General features: G+C 37.8%; 1 protein-coding gene across 9 annotated transcripts in view; it reads left to right on the plus strand.

Moving 5' to 3' along the window:
* Positions 1-20,773, plus strand: part of RABGAP1L (RAB GTPase activating protein 1 like) — a 268,383-nt gene that overhangs the window by 40,839 nt on the left and 206,771 nt on the right. For all 9 annotated transcript variants that reach the window (XM_069789632.1, XM_069789624.1, XM_069789623.1 and 6 more), the window contains 2 exons: positions 1,509-1,675; positions 7,234-7,378. In XM_069789632.1, coding sequence (XP_069645733.1) covers positions 1,509-1,675; positions 7,234-7,378 — 312 coding nt within the window. The remainder of the gene's footprint in view (positions 1-1,508; positions 1,676-7,233; positions 7,379-20,773) is intronic.

Consider the following 20,773-nt stretch of genomic DNA (forward strand, 5'->3'; position numbering starts at 1 on the left):
ATATGCAACATAGAAATGTGAATAATTGTTCCTAGAACTGTGTGTTGCTTATTTGGAGATATTAAATTGGGGCTTAAGTGCCTGTTTCCTGGTTATTGGGACTTTCTGGTCCTAAGCATGCATAAGTTGTTTTCCCCCTTCTGTACTCAGCAAAGCAGTATAAATAGTAGGCATTGCTATTCTCTCTTTTAGTTCTGAGGTGAGTTGATTAGAAATAGCGTTACATCCCCTTCATCTTGGGGCAGCTGGAAGTGATGCACTGAAGCGCTTGATAATATAGCACAGTTTCTCGTTGCTAGAGTTTGTGTTCTCTGATGTGATGTAAAAGGTTTGAATGCAAAACTGGAGTTTGCTTCCTGTCACAAGGCAGAGCTCACATCAGTTGCTTAAAGGCACATCCAAGTATGTACAGCCAGTGTCACTGTTTTTGCTAATGGATTTTCAAACCACATTATTTGTAGTAAAATGTAGGCAAAACTTTTGCTTTGGAGCTTGACAAAGTTTCCGTTTTACGATATGACTTCATGTGTGTGTGGTGTGGTTTGGTTTTGTGGTATGGGGGGTTTTTGTGTTTTGTTTTGTTTTGTTTTTTAAATGCCCACTTGGCTCTTTGGTCTGATAAGGCAAGGGAACCTAGGGATGCATAATGTCTGATTCTAAATGTTATTTTAAAAATCTGTGCTTCCTGCAAGAAAGATATCAGTTGTGATGCAACGCGATGGTTACTACCTCTCTCTGTGATGAATGTTTCCAGAAGCAGCAAACCTTTTCTTGCACTGTAAACCTGCAAGATACACTTGCGCTATTTCAGTCTCATCCTCTGGTCAGTTGATCCTGCATTCTCCTCTACTTGGAAAAGTTGGAGTTATGCTTCAGTATCAGGAAGATGGAGCTATTACAGTTTAAGATTACTGATCCATGCTTTGCTTTAAAAATATGTTTTGCTGCTGTGAGGACTGTCTGACCCGGAGAGTGGAACAGGGAGGGGTAAAATGTTTTGAGTCCTTTTAACTGACAGAGTATGAGCATGGACATAAAAAATGATCTGAAGTGTTCCTTAGTGTTATGAGAAGATTTAGGACAAACAATGCTGTAGGAGATCCTTGACACTGATTTGCTAATACATGCATACATTCCCTCAGCAATAAGTTTACACTTTAAAATGTGACCTTATCCTGTGCATGTTCCTTTTGTATGAATGGAGATCACATATCTTAATGCTGTTTTCTTTGTGTGACGTTTTGCTCCTGTCTTTAAAACAATGACATACTGTCTTTGTACTAAAAAGTTAATCAGAGTTGCTTGGTACGCTGTTTAATGCATACTCTCATTCCATGCAGCGGACGTGTAGGGTGTAGAACTCAGATAAACAAAATGGGTACAATAGAATAAATAATTATATAGAAAGAGTTTCCAGTTTGAACAACAGTTTACTTCTGTCATTTATTGTTTTGAGAAATTTGAACTTTGACTAATTTTTCTGTATGTGACTTATTTTTGTGTTTTAGATAAGCGTGTATTCATGACTGTGGCAGTGGATATGGTTGTTACTGAAGTAGTAGAGCCAGTCCGTTTTTTGCTGGAGACTGTTGTGCGCGTGTATCCTGCCAATGAACGCTTCTGGTACTTCAGCAGAAAAACCTTCACAGAAACTTTTTACATGAAGCTAAAACAGGTAATGCATGTTTGGTTTTGTTTTTGTTTTTTTTTTTTTTTTAAAGAAAACGTGATGCTGGGAGCATTTGTTTTGTCTGTCTTAATTTGGCCTTTATAAAAGTTAGCATGGCACCTGCACCTCAGTAGTTTGTTTCTTTTAACTATTTATTTCTGAGGTGGTTAAACGCATAATGGTTAAGTAGCATATATAAATGTTCAATGCCTTTGTAAACTGAATTGTAATGAGTCATAAGTCATTGGCTTTGTGGGCTTAAACAATTTTGAACCTGCCTATTGAATTCTCTGTAATTTCATACAATCTGACCTGTGTGCAGACATCTAAAGCAAGTCCATTTGACTGGTAAAATTGGGAAATGACTCTTTAATTGTTCACTGTAAAATCAACTAATATGTAACAAAGGGAGATTCTGGCTATTGAGGTTCATAATGTGAAGGTAGGTGGCTGTAAGAATATAATCCATTAAAGGAAAAGGAACCTAATCCAGAGGTTTAAAAGAGTTAGGCTATTACTATTGTTTTTTCAAAGTATCTGAGAAGGTAGGTTTCTCGATGTTTTCAAAAAGAAAAGTTTGGAAGAAGATTATCTGCAAGAGTAAGTTCTGCTGCATGGAGAAGTTGCTGCATTTTCACCCTCGTGGTTGCTGATGAGGGTATAAAAAGAGCTAAGTTCTTGTCCTTCACTGCCTCAGGACTTTATGAATTGTGAAGCTAAAGGCATTATTGTTGCAATGATTTATTAAATTAGCATTGTTCGTGTGATTTCTTGCTGGTGATTGTAACCTTATGAAATGTTCAAATAGCAGTAAAGAAATAACCATTTTTAGCAAACACTCTTCTCAAGTATTTCAGTTTGTCAGTCCCTTGGAGTTTGGCTTTTAAGTCAAGTTGTACAAACACCGCTTGATTCTGTAGAGGGCGGGAAGTGGCTAAGATGAAGCTGAATGCATAGTTGTGTATTACCTCTATGTTAGCTTTCCCAGTCCTGTGCTTGTGTGATTAATATGCATTTATTTCTTCCTCAAGCACTGAGAGATGATATATCCATCTCATCTGGTAATGTTTGTTGAATAGTTACCTATTGATTAGAATGCTAAAGTCTCTTCTGTTTTTGGCGTTGGGTGAGGTACATAAAGTATGTATGTCTGCCCATTATCATGTAGGATGATGCTCAGCTGCATCCTCCTGCAGCAACTGTTAACCTGCTTTCTCCAAAGACTTATGTTGTGGTGTTGGTTCAAAAAGTGAACAGCAGAGGCTAACTGTACCATTTGCATTGGAACATCCATCATCTTTGGGTAATGAAACCAAAGAGCAGTAATTTAATTTTACTGAGCTTAATGTGAATATTTGAGTTGTCATCTTCCTGTGGGGTACAGTAATAGGTCTGAAAAAACAAGCTATGTTGATATTACATGGCAAAAGTGCCACTGTGTTTAATACTTAGCGAGTAAATAAATCTCATGCAATTCTGTTTCTGTATTTCTTCTAGAGATTAGCATAGCAACTTAGAACTTAAGAAAAACTGAGAAAACCAACTCTTATGTGCAAATGTTGAGAATATCTACATTTGAAATTTAAAGAAAAGACATTTGAAATATTACATACTCAGCTGTTTGATACTTCTCTATAAGTAGTTAAGCTTTCCTTTTAAATCACTTACAACTGTACCATTTTTAATTGAGTAATATGGATGCTTTCTTTTTTCCTTTCTCACCCCTTACAATGTGACAAACATACATGTGCCTCCCTTCCCTGAAGAAGCACGTGCATGCATTTCTTCCTGCTGTAAAATTCTGAGGAGCTGTTCTGCAGATTTTTGGGAAAGGAATGCTTTTAATCTTTTTAATCTTTCTACAAGATTAGGTCCTGATTATGAATGACAGGATCTCTCTGGTTGATCTCTAGCAAGTCTTTATTTAGCCAATCATCAGCTGGACAGTTTGTATTGCAATAGCTGTTCCTGCCGATACCTCTGAAAGACACTGTACCTCGGGGCGTTCTTCCTCCTTGGAAAATAACTTTGCAGATGGCATTGGGATCAGCCATTTGTGAACTTTTTGGGAAAGCAGTTGAGCATAAGTAGATTCTAGGGAACGTAGCAGTGGATTAATATCAAAAGCCTCAGGCTCCAAGATAGGTTCTCTGTGCAGGACAATGAATCCTTCAGTATAATTTCCTGCTGATGTAAAATCATGACAATGATGCCATCGGTCATTGTACGAATGTAGTGTGTTTGACTGTGGGTGAGAAATTCATGTATGCAGTCTGCCCAGTTCTAAGTTCTAGCATGCAGAGCGCTTGGCAAGAAACTTTAGACTTGGGCTGTCTCAGCAAGGTGCCCATTCCAGTAAGGAAGCATCCATTACTGATGTTCCAAAAGGCAGCAAGCAATGAAATGGCATTTTCCTGCAAGGGGTAAATGGGACCTGTCTGTATTGGCAGAGAAAAATCAGAACTCTTCTGAGGAAGGATTCAGCTAGATTTAATAGTCTGAACCAAGATTGGTGAGGCGCAGTCAGATATGAGGAATGACATAAATGCAGGTTGCTGTGTGATTTAGGATTGTTTTATCTGTCTGTCTGTCTATCTCACTGTGTTACTCATGCACATTTTCATTGTTAGAACATGATCCTTGTAAAGGTGTGTCATGGTTTAAGCCCAGCCGGTAACAAAGCACTACGCAGCCGCTTGCTCATCCCCCCGCCCCCCCGCCCCGGCCACAGTGGGATGAGGAGAAAATATAAAGGCGGGCTCATGGGTCGAGATAAGGACTGGGAGGGATCACTCACCACTTATGGTCACTGGCAAAAGCCAGGCGCAACTTGGGGAAGAAACCAAACCAATTTAATTTACTACAAGTCAAAACAAAACAAGGATATTGGGAAGCAAAACCAAACCTGAGAACACCTTCCCCCACTCCTCCCTCCTTCCCGCCTCAACCCCACTCCCGGTTCTCTCTCCCTCCTCGCAGGGGAACAGGGGATGGGGGTCGGGGTCAGCTCCCCACACCTTGTCTGTGCCGCTCCTTCCTCCTCAGGGGGAGGAGGACTCCTCACTCGGCCCCTGCTCCGCCGCGGGGTCCCTCCCACAGGAGACAGTCCTTCACAAACTTCTCCAGTGTGAGTCCTTTTCCGTGGGCTTCAGCTCTTCCCGAACTTCCCCGGCGTGGGTCCTTTCCACGGGCCGATCTTCAGTCACAGCCTGCTCCAGCGCGGGCTCTCCCATGGAGTCACGGCCATCTTGGGGGGCCTCCGCTCCCCCGCTCCCCTCCATGGGCCGGGGGGACACAGCCTGCCGTCTCCCCACGGGCTGCGGGGGGGGCATCCACCTCCTCAGGCGCACCTCCTTCCTCATGGACCTCGGTATCTGCAGAGGGGTTCCTCTCGCATTCCAGTCCCCCTCCTCACTGCAGGCTCCCCTTCTCAAATCTGCTCTCCCAGAGGCGCTACCGCTGTCACTGACGGGGTCGGCCTGGGCCAGAGGCGGGTCCGCCTGGGAGCCGGGGAAGCTTCCAGCAGCTTCTCACAGGAGCCACCCCTGCGGCCCCTCCCTGCTACCAAAAAAACCCATGCCACACAAACCCATAGCAAGGTGGATTCCTGTAGATAGCAAATTCGTGCTTGAGAAAAAACAAATAACCAAATTATTTGCATTTTATAGAGGTGGGTCTTTAGAGAACACATGCAAATTGCTGAAGACTTGAAATTCTTGTAACATACAACAAAATCCATACTATCTCATGCCTTACTCCCTCAAAAATGAAAGCTATAGATAGTGATGGTTAATAATATTAGTGGCATCGATACTTGACTGATTTAACCAAGTACTTTGTAATTACTTGATAATGGTGTTCTGTGAGAATTAAACAGGGATAATGGCTCTAATATCATCCTGCTAAATGTTATAAAATGCAGAGTATTTATGCCTACACCCAAAAGTTCATTAAGCTGACCTCATGAGAAGTTCTGTCAGCAAAACTTGCTGATAATTGGAGCTACTGCTTCCAGGGAATATCAGCTTTAAAGGAAGCAGAATTGAATGATAATCTAAAATACAGTAGGAAAGTTTTCTCAGTATAAAATTGTTTATATTGTGTCAGTCCAAGCAGTCCCTATTTGAATTACCCATCTGCATAATTTCACCATCTTGTTGAAACTGCAAGTGCTGGTTAGCAGTTCATGTGTATCTCCAGTGAAGGTGTTACGGGGTCTTCCACCTTTATCAGAATTTTGTTTTTTAAACAAATTGAATATTATTTAACTGAAATTGTGTTCTTTTTCTTTTTCATGGGTAATTTGATGTTTTTAATATGTTCAAAAAATAACTTTATTTTAACTGATTAGGCAAGATGCACAAAGAACAAAATAGCGCAACATTTTGGGCTGGTTCATTTAATACAATCATTATTTTGCAATTTTATACAATTCTTTGCAAATATATTAATCACTGCATGTCACTGAATAATAATTGTGTTCAGACCTGTAACTCAGAGGAGAAACTAATACTCCTTTTATTTTAAAGCTTGTAACCTTGTATCCAGTGCTTAAAGTATAGGTAACTAACTTCTTTTTCATGTGAAAGTCCATTGAACATGAAAGACTTAGATTAAACTCTGAACTTTTGAAGCTTGAAGTAAAAAGGAAAAAAAAAACTTCCCCTTGTCCTCCAACCTTTGAGGTAGTTTGCCTTGGAAGTTGCCAAATTCCTGGTGAGACAGATTTGGAAGAAAAGCTGCTTTTACAGAACAAAATTATTTCCACTGAAAATAGTCTGACCTCAAAAACATATGGTTACAGATACCACACTCAAATTTTCAAGTTAATGTAACTGTTAGATTGACAGATATTCATGAGTTGTGCATGTGCGCACACACAGACACACACACACATATATAAAAGTCAGAAGTAAATAAAACTTAGGCTACAAACACAAATTTTATAGCTAGGTACAGCCAATACATTTCCCCATTGAAAGGAGTATATTACGAATTATACTCAGTGGAAGAAAGATTAATTTTTCTGGTTTTGTAATGCCTAAAACACTACAAAGAGCTTTTTACAATTTATGGCTTTCAAAAAGCATAGGGTTTTGTTTCTTTAGTCTTGTCTTTACCTACTAAAAACTCTTACCATTAATTTTTTTTTTCCTCCTCAGGCATTCAATTCCTATTTCTGTGATGTCAGTTACTCCAATATTTTTCTTGCTTGTTCTTTCCTCTTTTCTTTTGCTGTGGTTTCTCTTTGACCTCATCTCATTATAGCTATTTAAATTGGGAAGATTTTTTTATCATTGTTCTGAACAATACTTAAAATGGTTGCTAAGAGGCAGCTTTGAAATAATGCAGTTTTATTTGTATGTTCTACCTATAAAACTTAAAGAGAAACAGAGCTGTCAATTACTGCCAGTCTGTGTGTACCACTGCAAAGAGGGAGTCTTGCCCAAACTATTGTTTAGCCTTGATAGGAGATTCGTTTGTATGTGTTTGAGTTTGGCATACTATTGGAACTGTATTTTATCAACAGTGGGGGCCTGATAAATACACTTATTTTGTTTCAGTCTGAAGGAAAAAACCACACAAGTGCTGGGGACGCAATTTATGAAGTTGTCAGTCTACAAAGAGAATCTGCAAGAGAGGAAGAATTGGTCAGCCCAACAAGTGGAGGAGGGCCTGTGTCATCCCAAGATGATGAGGCAGAAGAAGGTAAGAACAAATGAGAAATGAGCCCTTATGGTTCTCATAGATATTCCCGTAGATAGTACTATTATATTTCTGCTGTTAATTTACTTATTTAATTCTTCCTATTTGTGTCTATTAGAAATACAACTGTTTTGGACAAAAAGATCACACGTAACTTTCTACTAGCAGCAGTTCTTTAGTAATGGCATTTTTACTAACCCATTATTTCAAGTTCTTCCAGTAGCAGCAGCAGCAGACAACGCATGTCCTTTTTTCTGTTTGCTTCAGAATGTGTTACTGGTGCACTTGTGCTCTGCTTACAAGATAGAAAACCTTTGCTAGGGGGATTTTCTTCTGATCAGAAGCCATTTGCCTTGAATGTGCTGCTAAAGGACAGCATTGAAATGGGCTTTGAAATGGAGGGCTTTAAATGCCTGTTTGTAAAGAAAACCAAAAAATATCCCAGACAGACTCATATGGAGAATTCCCCCACCCCCAAACTGTCTGCTTAGCATGTGATTCGTTCTCCCTCATTTATAACTAGGGTTTATCAAAATATCTCCTGGTTCAATCGGGGATCATGTTGGGGATTGCTGCTGTTCATGGACCCAGTGTATTTGCCTACCCCTTTCAAAGCTAACAGTACCTCAGTGTCTTTCCCATTGGTGTTTTGTTTGTTTGGGTTTTTTTTTTGTTTTCTTGAAGGCCCTTGGCCTATTGTTGTCTCATTGTACTCTGAGGGTTAGCCCATAGCATTCAGAATAGGCTTTCTACGTGCCATTTTTCATCTGGATATCTGACCTACCAGAACTCATGATAGTTTTACAAAGTTATTCTTCAGATTTCTGGCACTGTTCTGTCACTACTATAAAAAGTCTCACTTACTACAGCAGGAAAATTCCTTCTTGATTCTTACTTGTAGGTAAGTAGTTGGATATTAGTTTATACAATACAGATCAGAACCCTGTGATTAACACAGTCAGGAGCAGACAGGTGTGGTTACGTGGTTACTCTCTTCCAGTTACAAACAAAAACCCCCACATATCCCAAGTGATACCAGCCTTACAAAACCCACAGCCAGGTGCTCTTTGGTGAATTGAAAACCTCCCAATTCCTGGGAGAGAGCGGGATGGGCATTGACTATCACTGTTACTCCCTCTTTTGCATCAAGCGCCACTTCTGAATAGTAAAAATACTATTTTCTCTAAAGGACCTTTTATATTTAGTTGGTATTTGGGATTGCTTTAGTGTTCATAGCAAGGATTATTTCAGATTTGACCTTTGGGTCTTGTGGCTCAGTGTAGCACATTTCAACATCTGTGGGTGTTCTTTTCCTTGCTGGATGTTTGAGTTGTATAGTCAGAATGTTTTCTGGAGCTTGCTTGATAGGATAGGGTTTAAGTAATTACTTGAATACTTTTTTTAATATTGCTTCTTACTGGGAAGAGTAAAGCGCTGTTCCAGAATTTGATGAATGTAGCACAATTAGTAATAGCGTGGATATTGTCTTCTTGGTACTGTTATAGAATGGCTTTATTTTATTATAGAATAAAAGTATTCCACTGGGGTATGAACCTACGTTTAACTTTGGTTTAGCTTCTTAATGCTAGTTTCCATATTTTAAATGTAGATTACTTCCTAAGAGAAGACATTAAAAATATCATGATGTGACTCTGTTCTCATGGAAACTGCATTTAGAGTTATCTGCCTAGAAGTTATCTATCCTAGTGGATATGCAGGTTAAATGAGTCATTTGCAGTTGTTCTAAATAAATCTCTTCATTCTTTTTCTTTCTTTTTCTTTTCAGGGTACTAATTATGATGATGGAAAAAACCCCCCTGAGTTTACAATGTCTTGTCTTAGCCTTGGAAGAAGGCTTTTTCTTTTCTTTAATGTTAAGGATGGTAGCTACCTGGCCATATAGTTTTTTTTTCTGCTTTCAACCTGACTGGGGCAGGTGTGCATTAAAGGGACTTTACTATGTCATAGGCCAGAGGCTGGTGTTACCATTACAGATATTGAGGATTATTATCTGTTCTCTTTTTTTTGTTTGTTTTGTTTTTGTTATATCCTCATATATATCCTACACGCCCACAGAATATTAATTTACTTTAGAAGCACTATGCATTGCAGTTTCATTTGTATAAGAATGCATGCCTCATTTGCACCTTACCTGGCTTCTGTGTACTGTGTGTATGTGTGCATACACACAGCTCAGTGGGATGTCTTGTTATGAGTATACGAATAAAGATGTTCATAAGAAAGAAGGCATTTTTTCAATATTCTTGTTCTTTTTGCTTTACTGAAAAGCCAAACATGATCCCCCCCAATAATGATTTAAAACAATTACTATACTAGTGTTAGACATAGTCCCTTTCAAATGTGCAGCAACTGCATACAGAAAATTGAGATAATGTATTCACTAAATAACATTCTTAGCTTTTAATATTCTTTTCTCATTTTAGCTTTATTTTTCATCTGAACAGCTATATAAAAAAACTAAGATCTTTGCAAAGATCGTGCAATAGCTACTTAGAGATCTTTCAGATCAGCCTCGCTTTTTTTTTTTTAAATTATTAATATTGTAATAGATATTTCTGGCAACCCAGTCATCTAAGGTTCCTTGATTTGGAGATAATAATTTTTAAAATATAATTAATATTAATGATTTCTTGTCAAAACCTAGAATGTAAAGTACACTCCTTGATAAGAAGTTTTCCATTAAATTCAGAATATAATTTTAAAAGATTAAAATATATAATGAGGAAATTCCAACACTTTCTGGAAAGGTTTCAAAAAAGTGGATTTAAGTATCAATTTTTATCAATAAGCAGAAAACTTCACTGTTAATATTTAATTTTGAGTAGAACCTTCTAATAAGGTGCAAAGGACAATTGGTTGAACTAATCTTTCTCCTTTTTGAAGCATTAAGAGTAAGTGAGAACATGTACAAAAACAATGGTTTGTATATTACATTATTAAAAAAAGACAAGGCCTCACAAAGTATTTTTATTGTAGTGCCATTCTATGGCAGGATGAAGTGCCTGGCTGCATGTGTGAGCCTAAGGATTGGAGAAAATTGCTTTCCAGCAGAAGAATTCGCAAGGAGAATGTGGTCCTAGAAACAAATAACACAGGAGAAGGGGAAGAATAGGTTGGCTTCTTTTAGCAGCAGTATTGCTTAGACCATGCATGAAATTATGACCTTCCTTTGGTGCTAATATTTTAGTTCTTTTTTTTTTTTTTTTAACCTGTAATGCAACATTTAAGGAGAATACTAGGTAACTCCATTTGAGTTTCTTCTTAGAATAATGTTAGAAGGGTGAGGATCACTGTAAGTGGGAGCAATTCTGTTTAAAAACAGAAAATGGTCTTTAAACTGATTGTAACTGAGTTGAAGATTTTTTTTTTTTCTTTAGTTTTATGTGGTCCCAAGTGTCTGGTTACTAGCTCTTGTTCCAATCCATAAATTGCCTGCAGAGTAAACACCTGCAGGATGTTTAGCAGACATCCTGAAACAGGTAGTTCATGGTAGGTAAAAGATAACATGCCTACCAAGTCTCCAAGAAGAAGTTTCTGAGCATGAGTTGTAGATTGCCTCTAGAACGCTCTCAAATGACTCCAGGAACGCAGTACTGCTTGGGTTTGTGCTTTTATTTACTGCAACAATAGATTTCTTGATACTTTAGATATTACTTTCCTGACAGCTGTGAACTGAGCAGGGTTGCAGTTGACAGCATAGTGGATACTGATTCATAAACAGTGGACTTAAACCAAAAAGAATCCTATTGAAACATGTTTGGTGTTTAGTTATTAGCTGTCTTAACTCTAAGAACAAAAAGAGATATTATACAATAGAAAAATTAACGTAAAAGGTGTAGAAATTCAGTGTGGAGATGGTGAAATTTGACAATGAAAATAGAAATGAAAGGATAGAGGACCCTGAAAGCTTCAAAGAAATCTGAGTGTGATGTATTGGACAGCACAGAAAGGTGGCGTGTACAGTAGATAAGGAGTGGGCAATACTAAATGATGGGAGATGATCAGCTAGACTAAATTAGGATACTGTGTCGAATGTTGTGGGTGGGTAGAAGCTCTTTTCAGGATTCAGAAAAGCAAAGGAGTAGAGGAGGTGGTGTTTAGGAGTCAATAGAGCTATTGAGAGTATTTTGTAATAAAATCGGGGTTTATGATGAGGGATAGTGTGAACAAATGAGGATGACTGAGTGAGAATGACATTAGTAGTGTGGAAATAGTCAACTCTGCATTTTCATCCAAATTAACAATAGCTTCATGTAATTCATAGGATCTGTTTGTTATATTAATCCAATACAGAGTAATGTTGGTAAGTCCTAAACAAGATCAGTTAAATCTGTATTGGAGTCTTTTTGCTGTTTCCATACAAATGAACTAAAACTTCATAAATCCTAAATTCATGAGGTCATTGGCCTAGTGGCTATCTTCAGACAAGAACCCTTTGCTGCAGTTCCATAAGAGATGTGTTTTAAAATACAAGCACTTCTGAAGAATGCAGATCTATAGCTTCCAAAGGAAAAGAAAATATTCCTGATGAGCTTGATGTCGTTTTATGGACTCTACTATCCATTCTTTTGAATTGGATTATTTTCATGCCTTACAAGTTAACTTTTGTTATTAAAAATCATAGAATCGTAGAATAAATGTACTCTGTTGACTTCTGCAGCTATTACTGTGCTGCCAGAAAGAATATGATCCCTTCCTTAGTATATTAAAAAAAAAACAACCTCAGTGCAGAAGACTGTATTTTTTTTAATATGCCCTGAATGGTGGCAGGTTTTGTTGACAGTTACAGTTTTATTTAAATTTGTTCATGCAAGTATGGCCTTTCTGTTAAAAGGCAAGTATTTGAAATATTTTGAATTTGAAGCACTTCTGTGGATTAAAGAAGTATTTAATGAAATTGCAGGGTTGTAAATGAAATGGAAAACTGGGAAATTTTAAGGTTGTTTCTGTTCAGATTTATAGGGAGATGGAAGCACAGGGAAGGTAACCTGCCTGGGTTTCAGGTTCTTTCCTGTCCTGTAACCTAGATTGCTGTTGGAGCTTACCTGTAAGCTAGGTTTGCAGGCTAGGCCCTCAAATGAGTGTGACTGAGGTATTATATTCCCCTCTTCCTCTCCAGTGTCCACAAGACACTCCTGCAACGTGCGCTTAGGAACACATTGTAGGTAGGGGTTTGTTCTTTGATAAAATCTGTTGTTCACGCTGACTTTGTGAAGTTCAAGGCAAAATATAATTCCATAATTCTGGCCTGCGGTTTGTGAGTACTCCAGGGAAATCTGTTGACGACTTTGGTTTGTTCTTGCAGAATGATGGGAAAAATTACTTTCAAATTAAGGGAGTTTTCAGTTCCTTGGGTACATAGGTGATATCTGTTTCTTGGATTTCAGTCCTTTTTGTTACAACTTACATAAAATCACTTCAGATTGTGGTATAAAATAGACACTTTCAGTAATAAATAAGCATAAATTCGTGTTTGCATCTTGTCTGGAAGCAATTGCAGATTATTTTGAATGTTTTGGGTGCTTTATTTCAGTACGGGTTGTCTTTTTGTTGTCTGCCTATAAACAGTATGGTAGTTTGAAAGTAATTTGAAAAAGGATTTGCAATCCTGGTGGTTTATTAGGAATTAGAACTTCCTTTTGCTAGAGGATCTCAGGTTTCAGTCATGAGTGCCATGGTTTTGTGTGGCCTCAAGCTACTGCTACTATGCTCATATATTTTCACATTTCATATAATTTTAAAAATTATCTTATTTAATATAAAGATGATTGGAAAGACTTTTCTAACAAACAGTTCCCCCTGACTTTTTACTAATAATTGTCAACCTCAAAGTGAGATTCTTGTCCTTTTAGTTTTGGTCATTAGCTTTCTAGTGTTTTGTTAAGCCTAAGTATTTCATAATCAAAGTGCCCTGCATATTGCCTTGGCACTTGAAGTAAATGCCAGGCAATACATAATTTTTATGTGTTTATAATGTTGATTTTTTTTTTTCATTTGATTATATCAAATATGGCAGTAGATACTAATCTACAAATTTGTAAATTACTAATACGGAGTAAGGAGTTGCATTGCCTTAGAATTGTGACAACATCTCAAATTTGATTTTCTTGCATGTTCTCAAAGATGTCAGTTTTCAGACAGCACAGTACATGTGGAAGATGTTTATATTTACAAGAATACCTCCACTGTGCAGCATTTAGTTGGCTTTGTCATCTGTGTGGGAGAAAAACTACTGAACTGAAGCAATAATTTTTCTCCACTCTTTTATTCAGCTTTAAGCATTTGTACATCAAATTTAGATATGTCATGGTGGCTCACTTGTATATTCACTACACGAGGGTAGAATCATCTCTTTGCGCATATTTCTACACTCAGATTTGGATGCACAGTTAAGGGTTATTTTTGTGACTGTTTTTTTTTTTTAATGATTCTTTGTTAATATGACAGTAATGTAGGGCCTGTGTAGAAACTGTATGGCATAGAATGAAGACATGTTTTTAAGTGCAGAATTTTTTGTTGTATTAAAAAGAAAAAGTCGGTTTGGCTAGCCATTTTACACAACCAACAGGATTGTACCAAAGTCGAAGTGTGGGTCCTTTGAGAGATTTTGCACAGACTTCTTTATAATATGTGTGAAAACCATTATTGTATGCAGTGAGTGAAAGACAGACATCATCTAATCCCATGCTGTTCCACCTTCTTTCAGCGTTTACCAAATGTATGGGGTTTGGGGATCCAGATTTCGGTTACATAGAGTAGCAAATTTGCAAACTGTTTGCAAGGTAATCAAAATTTTGGGGTTTGTCAGCTTTTGCTTGAATGATTCTAAGTGAAAAATGTGTATCCTATAATTCATAAAAAAGAGTAAGAATAAATATAGTGGATTTTTGCTATTACTGCTTTGCTTTTAGTGAAGAATTCAGGTATATTTGTTTTTTGTTTTTACTCTATATGTACTTCAGTAGCTGCCAAATTAATTTTTCTTTAACTTAATTATGAAACTTGCATATAAACAGAAGGTTCTTGTGAGCAGAATTCAGTGCAAGTTGTCTTTGTTCATATTCATAAATCCATATTTTACTCCTCTTGATTATTGATCTTCCCTCTAAATTAGAAAATATACTGAGGATTGTCATTTCATAAATATATCATTTGGAAGGCATTTTGAAATCTTCTTGTCTTCATCAGAATATTTTATAATGCACTGAAAAGTTGGACCTTTCTGAAAATCTGCCTTATTTAATCCTAGAATCAATTTCATGACTTAAACTTTGTTTCAGTCTTGCCTTTCCTGGCAAAGCTATTGTTCACACTGTATAATTTCCTGTTACCTTATAAATGGAAACTTGCTTTTTTTGGTGGCCTTTCTCACGATCCTCTTTTATCTAGTATGTATGGAATGATTCCATGTCAGCAACGTCTATCTTGTTGCCCTGATAATATGCTGCCAACTTCAGCTCCCCCTTCATTTTTGTTCTTCTCCTACATAAAAATCAAACTTCTCATTTTTGAAGTATTCCAATTCTATTCCCACCTATCCTCATGACCTAATTTCTTTCTCCTTCAGGCTGCTCCAACTATATTATTTGTCAGTTCCACCTACTCTTTATTTCACTTCTAACAGCTTCTCAATTAAAACTCATTAAAAATCTTTTTTTCTTCTTCACATCAGTGCTCAAATCCCACCTGTTCATTTTTATCTGCTATATTCATGCATTTCTACTCATTTTAGGATGTACTTCACTTTTGTGCTTGAAGTCTCTGAAACAACAGTATAGTTTTCCCCCTTATTTGCCTTTTTTATTAACTGACAAATGAGTTTGACTTTTAAGGTATTGTCATATTTCAGGTGATCTAGTAGATTTCTTTAAGGAGAACTGAATCTATTGGAAAAGTAGCTCTTGTAGCTATATAATTGGTGTTAAATGTGGATGAGGGAGTATTGTTTAAAGGAAAATTTTTAAAGTAAGATGCAAAAAAAGGCCCATTCAAAAAAAAAACCCACCCCAAAACAAACAACCCCTCTTTCAGTGTAAAAACAGGAAGATTAAAAACATTCAAGCATATTTAATACCTCAATTTTTGTTGACATGAGTAAGAGTTCTTAACTGGAATCTATTTCCTCAAGTCAAAAATGGAAAGTACCCATTAACATAGTTGATTACTTTTGTTCGAAAGAGTCTGTTAAGTACCTGATCAGAGAGAGAAACATCTGTGCTATTTGACTTTTTTCTGAGTTGGTTTCAGTTGGTGTTACAGTCTTCACACAACTTGTCAGTGCTGCTATGAATACTAGTGTTATCCTCTAAGGGTGCTCCATGTTCTGTGTTTGTGGGCTCAAAAGCCTCTTGCTATCAAAATAAATGAGGGGGAAGAAGAGGCCAAGATTTTGTGTCTCTGTGTGTATTTTTTTTCTGTGGGATATTTGCTTATAATAAAGAGTTACTGTGTGCGTAATTTTTCTGTTTTGAACACTTTATGCCTCAGTATTTTGTTTGAACACCTCTCATCAAGAAAAAATACAGACCAGCTGGAGGAAAAAATCAGAAATGAGTGGAAGTCTGGAGAATGTGTCCTTTGAGGAAAGAAGCAGAGTTTTTTAGAGAAGAAAGAATAAAAGGGGTTTGGTTTTTTGGTTTTTTTTTTTGGAAGTGAGATGTGCTAGAATTGTTTAGGAGAAAAAGGTAATTGGCATAAATTGCAAGTAGAAAGAATTAGGTTTGAACTGAGAGATATAGTCCATAGAGTAAGAGTAAAGAAGTCCTTGGAATGAACTGCTTAAGGAGGTAACTGGAGGTTTGTAGGGTTAGATTAGACAAATATCTGCAGGGGCCTATATGATCAAGACCTGTGTTCTCTTAAGTTAAAAAGTAAGAACTTGGATAACCTAGTGGAGCTGTCTCATAAGGCTCGACTTAATCACTCTGTTGCTATCTTGGGAGATAGTCAAAGCTCCTCATGGTTTTACAGTGCTCTAAATGTGTACAGCCATTTTACTGCGTAAGGTGGTCTGTGGCACTTAAATAGTTACAAATACTTTATTATAAAAAAAACAAACAAAAAACCCCAAACTCATTCGTCCCCCCTCCCCCAACGTTACTGCCATTTCATTTCAAAGGTAATTATTGTAATTCTGAAGGTTTTATTTGTCTTCCACTAAAAACAGCCTTTCAGGCTATTCTGGATCAGACTAAATCCAAAGAGGTGCCTCTGCTATGTGGAAGATGGCACACTTTGGGAAGCATTTTCCAAATTATTGGTTACCAAGAATAATAAGCCATAGTTTATTTTGCTAAAGGTGCTGCTAAAGTGCTAAGAGGTCTTTCATACCAACAATCATTCTTCTGCAAGTTGGATTCTGTTTTTTAAAGGGGGGGGGGAAGTTATAATTGAGCCTAGTCAATAGAGTATTGTTACATAATAAATGTTAGTGCTGGGCCACTTAAAGTATAACTCTTTGTGCCCTATTCGGAATAGTCCACTCATATAATGAATAATTTATGTAATGAGTGTTTCTAAATGGAGTAGGCACAAAATTATATATATATCCAGTAGGCTGCCAAGCTTCTTATCAGTTAGATTTAGTTTGTTCTTGAATGTCCCTACAGATTTTTTGAAAGAGGCCATTTTTTACACATTTATGTTTGTCTATAGGTGTACTAACAAAACAGGGTATATGCAAAATCTGTCATCTGGAGATCCTCCCCCAACCTGAGTGGTATCTGTATAGGCTTCCATATTTATCTCATGCAAATGGCAAATTTCCAAAAGAAGAAAAGCAAATGTCATTGGGCCAGAAGGAAGATCCAGGTCAGTCTAACCTGAGTCCATGGACCGGTTATGGAGCAAATACTCATGAAAGTAGTTTCTAAACACATGAAGGACAACAAGGTCATTTGGAACAGCCAGCATAGACTTATGAAGGGCAAATCATTGTGATCATCCTCATTGCTTTCTGTGACAAGGTGACCAGTGCTGTGGACAAGGGACGGGCAGTGGATGCTGTTTGCCTTGATTTTAGCAGGGACTCCCAACACTATGTCCCATAGTGTCCTTACTATTAAATCAGTGAGATAGGTACTGGATAAGTGAAAAAATAATGTGGTTGGAAGGTTTGCTGGACTGCTGGAATGAAAGAATCAATCAATGGTGCAAAGTCCTGCTGGCAGCCAGTAAGTAGTGGTATCTTTCAGGGATCAGTATTGGGTTCAGTGCTGTTAAATGTCTTTATTAATCACCTCCATGATGGGACCGAGTGCACCCTCAGCAGGTTTGTGGACAACAGCAAATTGGGAGGAGTGGTTGGTAATGCTGGAGGGTAGGGCTCCTACTCAGAGGGACCTGGACAGGCTGGAGAAATGCACTGGCAAGACCTCGTGAAGTTCAACAAAGGCAAGTGCCAAGTCCTGTGTCCGTGATAGAATAACCCCATGTGACAAGACAGGCTGGACGCTAACCAGATACAAAGTGACTTTTGCAGAAAAGTACCTGAAGATCCCAGCAGGCAAAAAGCTGAAGATGAGTCGGCAACGTACCGTCACAGCAAAGAAGGCCAAGCACACCCTGGGTTGTATTAGCAGAAGTCTAGCCAGCAGGTCCAGGGAAGGGATCCATCCCCTCTATTCAGCACCTGTGAGACTGCGTTTGGAGCACTGGGTCCAGTTTTGGGCTCCCCAGTACCGGCCAGACATTGACACACTGGAGCAAGTCCAGTGGAGGCTACCAAGCTGGCCAGATGGCAGGAGCATATGAGGAACAATGAGGTGTTAAGGGAGCTCGGTTTGGTTCATGCTGGAGAAGAAAATGTGCAGAGGAGAATCTTATTGCTGTCTACAACTACTATATCAGAGTAGTAGAAGAGCCAGGCTCTTCTTAGAGGTGCACAATAACAGGCTGAGAGGCAACAGACACCACACACAAGTTGGAACCTGGGAAATTCTGGTTAGATAAAAGGATGTTTTTGGTGGCTTGGTTGGTTTGTTTTTAAACCATGAGCACGGTCAATTAGTGGAACAGAGAGATTCTACAGTCACCTTTCTTGAAGGTGTTCAAGACTCTACCCTCCCACTCAGGTCCCTGAGTGACCTGATCTAACTAGGGCTGTTCAGAGTAGGAGGTCAGACTAGCTGATCTCCAGGGGTCTCTTCCAGCCCAAAGTATTCTATGATTCTGTGCTGAAGCCATGCAGAGCAATGCTTACTGTGGAAGTGCGATCCTTCAGGCTTGCTTTAAAGAGAGGCTCTGAATTCACGGAATTGGTTCATGAGACATCCAGAAAGCCAATTTTTTTGTGAATTTTGTGAATCACATAGCAATTCAAAACAAACAAACAAAAAGCCTGAGAGGCTTACCTGTAAGTATTCTTAAAGGCTGTTTGTTTGTACACCCATTTATAACCCAGCCCCTCAGGTTTGCTTCCTTGAGATATCTCCCATTCTCCTCCTGTTCTGATGAGGCCTAAGTTTTATTGTGTAGTTGATAGGCTCTGAAAGGTCAGGGCAAATAAAGGAGGAAGGGAGAAGTACACAGTACATTTAGAGTAAGGGATCTGTTGCATTCCCAGCAGAATAAGGGTGGATAAAATCATGCCCTGGCTAATGCTGCTGGCTTACAGTTGCTATAGAATGTGGAAAAAAATGTACAAAAGTACACCTCAGAGAAGAACATCTACAGTTAAATATCCCTTTTTCTCCCCCACCCCCCTAATGTATACCTAAGTGCTTACACAGGTTAGAATATGTAAATAGTCTTCAGAGTGGAAACAAAATAGAGATTTTTAAAGCTGTTTATTCTCTTTCCTTTGCCCTGTTCTATTTTGAAGTTTGACGTTAGCTTGTTTTGAAAGGGAGCATATGGCATTTCTAATTAAGGCCTGTGATTTTCTGACATATAACTGAATAATACATTCCAAATACTGTTAAGCCTTCCAGCTGAAAGAATTTTCAGGGCTGAAGCACTTTAGCTTTGTGATATATCTTGCTGGAGTATGTATGCTATGTAACACTGATCTCCTTAAGAACGTTGAAGAATTAAGAACTTTGAAGAATTTTGCATAGAATACCAGTGTAGTGAGAAAAGAAGGGGTTTGTTTCTTTTGTCTGATACTAGTATTCCTTGGCAAGCTCAGGTTTGGATCAGATAACAACTAGTGTGCTTTGTTCCTGAAAGTATTCAGTGTAGCTTAATTTTTAAATATTTTGGTCTGGTTGGGGATTTTCTTCTTTATCAGATTCTGTTTCATACTGCAAGATTTGTTTGTGTATATTTTCACCAGGAGATCTTGTAGAGATGCACTGTGGTTCTTCAGTCTCTCCAAAGTAATTCAAGTCTCTCCTTTCAGAATTTTGTGCCAGATTGTCTGTCTTTACCTTGAATGTGTGAAACCTTTCTGAAATTGTGGTTAATGATATATGTCTGCTGTGAGCCAGGTTTCTTAAGATTCTTAATATGTACCAGTATCGTTAACATGTGCCTTGTGTCTCTGAATGGACGATGTACTCAATCTAGAGAAGGCTTCCTCAAAATTTTTTTCCATGGCAAGTAGAAGGGCTGCATTTGTAATTGATCACTTTGATCTGGTTAGGCAAATCAGGAGAGGAGAGAATTTAAAAAATGTAATGCATTTAATTGCTTTAACTTAACTTTTTTTAGTTATTACCATGCCTGAGTGGTAAGTGAGGAGATTTGCCTTTACAATATTTTTGGTAATTTTAAAATGAAAGGAAAGTTGAGTCTTGAAATACATTTCTTCCAATAGAACTAAATGGGTTCCTTTGGTTACTGGGAAACCTTTTATAGTGATATCAAATTTTAGTTAAAATTATAAATTTGGGGGGTTTAGATCTTCATATTTCCATCTTCAGATCTAGTGAATGTATGCAAAAGATTGGAAAACCTTAAAATCAAGTTTCCTGTAGATCTATTATGAGTGTGGGTGGGTTTTTTTTTTTTGTTTTGTTTTTGTTTTTTTTTAAATTCTAAGGGGAAGTATTTAATTGCAGGTTGGTCTTGTATTTTGGGGCCTGTAAAGCTGTACAAACAGGTTCCAAGCTAAAGGGTTTCACTAATCTAATGTTCAATTTGAAATACAAAGAGATTTCTGATATGCTTCTCTGTTCTCTCAGGGCAGCATTTTTGCTGTTGTCCTTGAAATACAGTACATGCTATCTTTCTCCTCACAGTTTGTTGTCAAATTCAAGCACTGATGATATTTTTATTAATGACTTGTTTTTGACAATTGCTGAGACTATAAATTGGAAACGTGTAATTGAAGTGAGAGGATAATTGTACAAGTAGTGAAGATCCTTCTCTACCTGAACTACTACTGTTGTCTACATAAAGTTGGAGGTGAAGTGTTTAATGTACCTGAGGAATTAA

Source organism: Haliaeetus albicilla, chromosome 8 (genome assembly GCF_947461875.1).
Source record: "Haliaeetus albicilla chromosome 8, bHalAlb1.1, whole genome shotgun sequence".
Taxonomy (NCBI): domain Eukaryota; kingdom Metazoa; phylum Chordata; class Aves; order Accipitriformes; family Accipitridae; genus Haliaeetus; species Haliaeetus albicilla.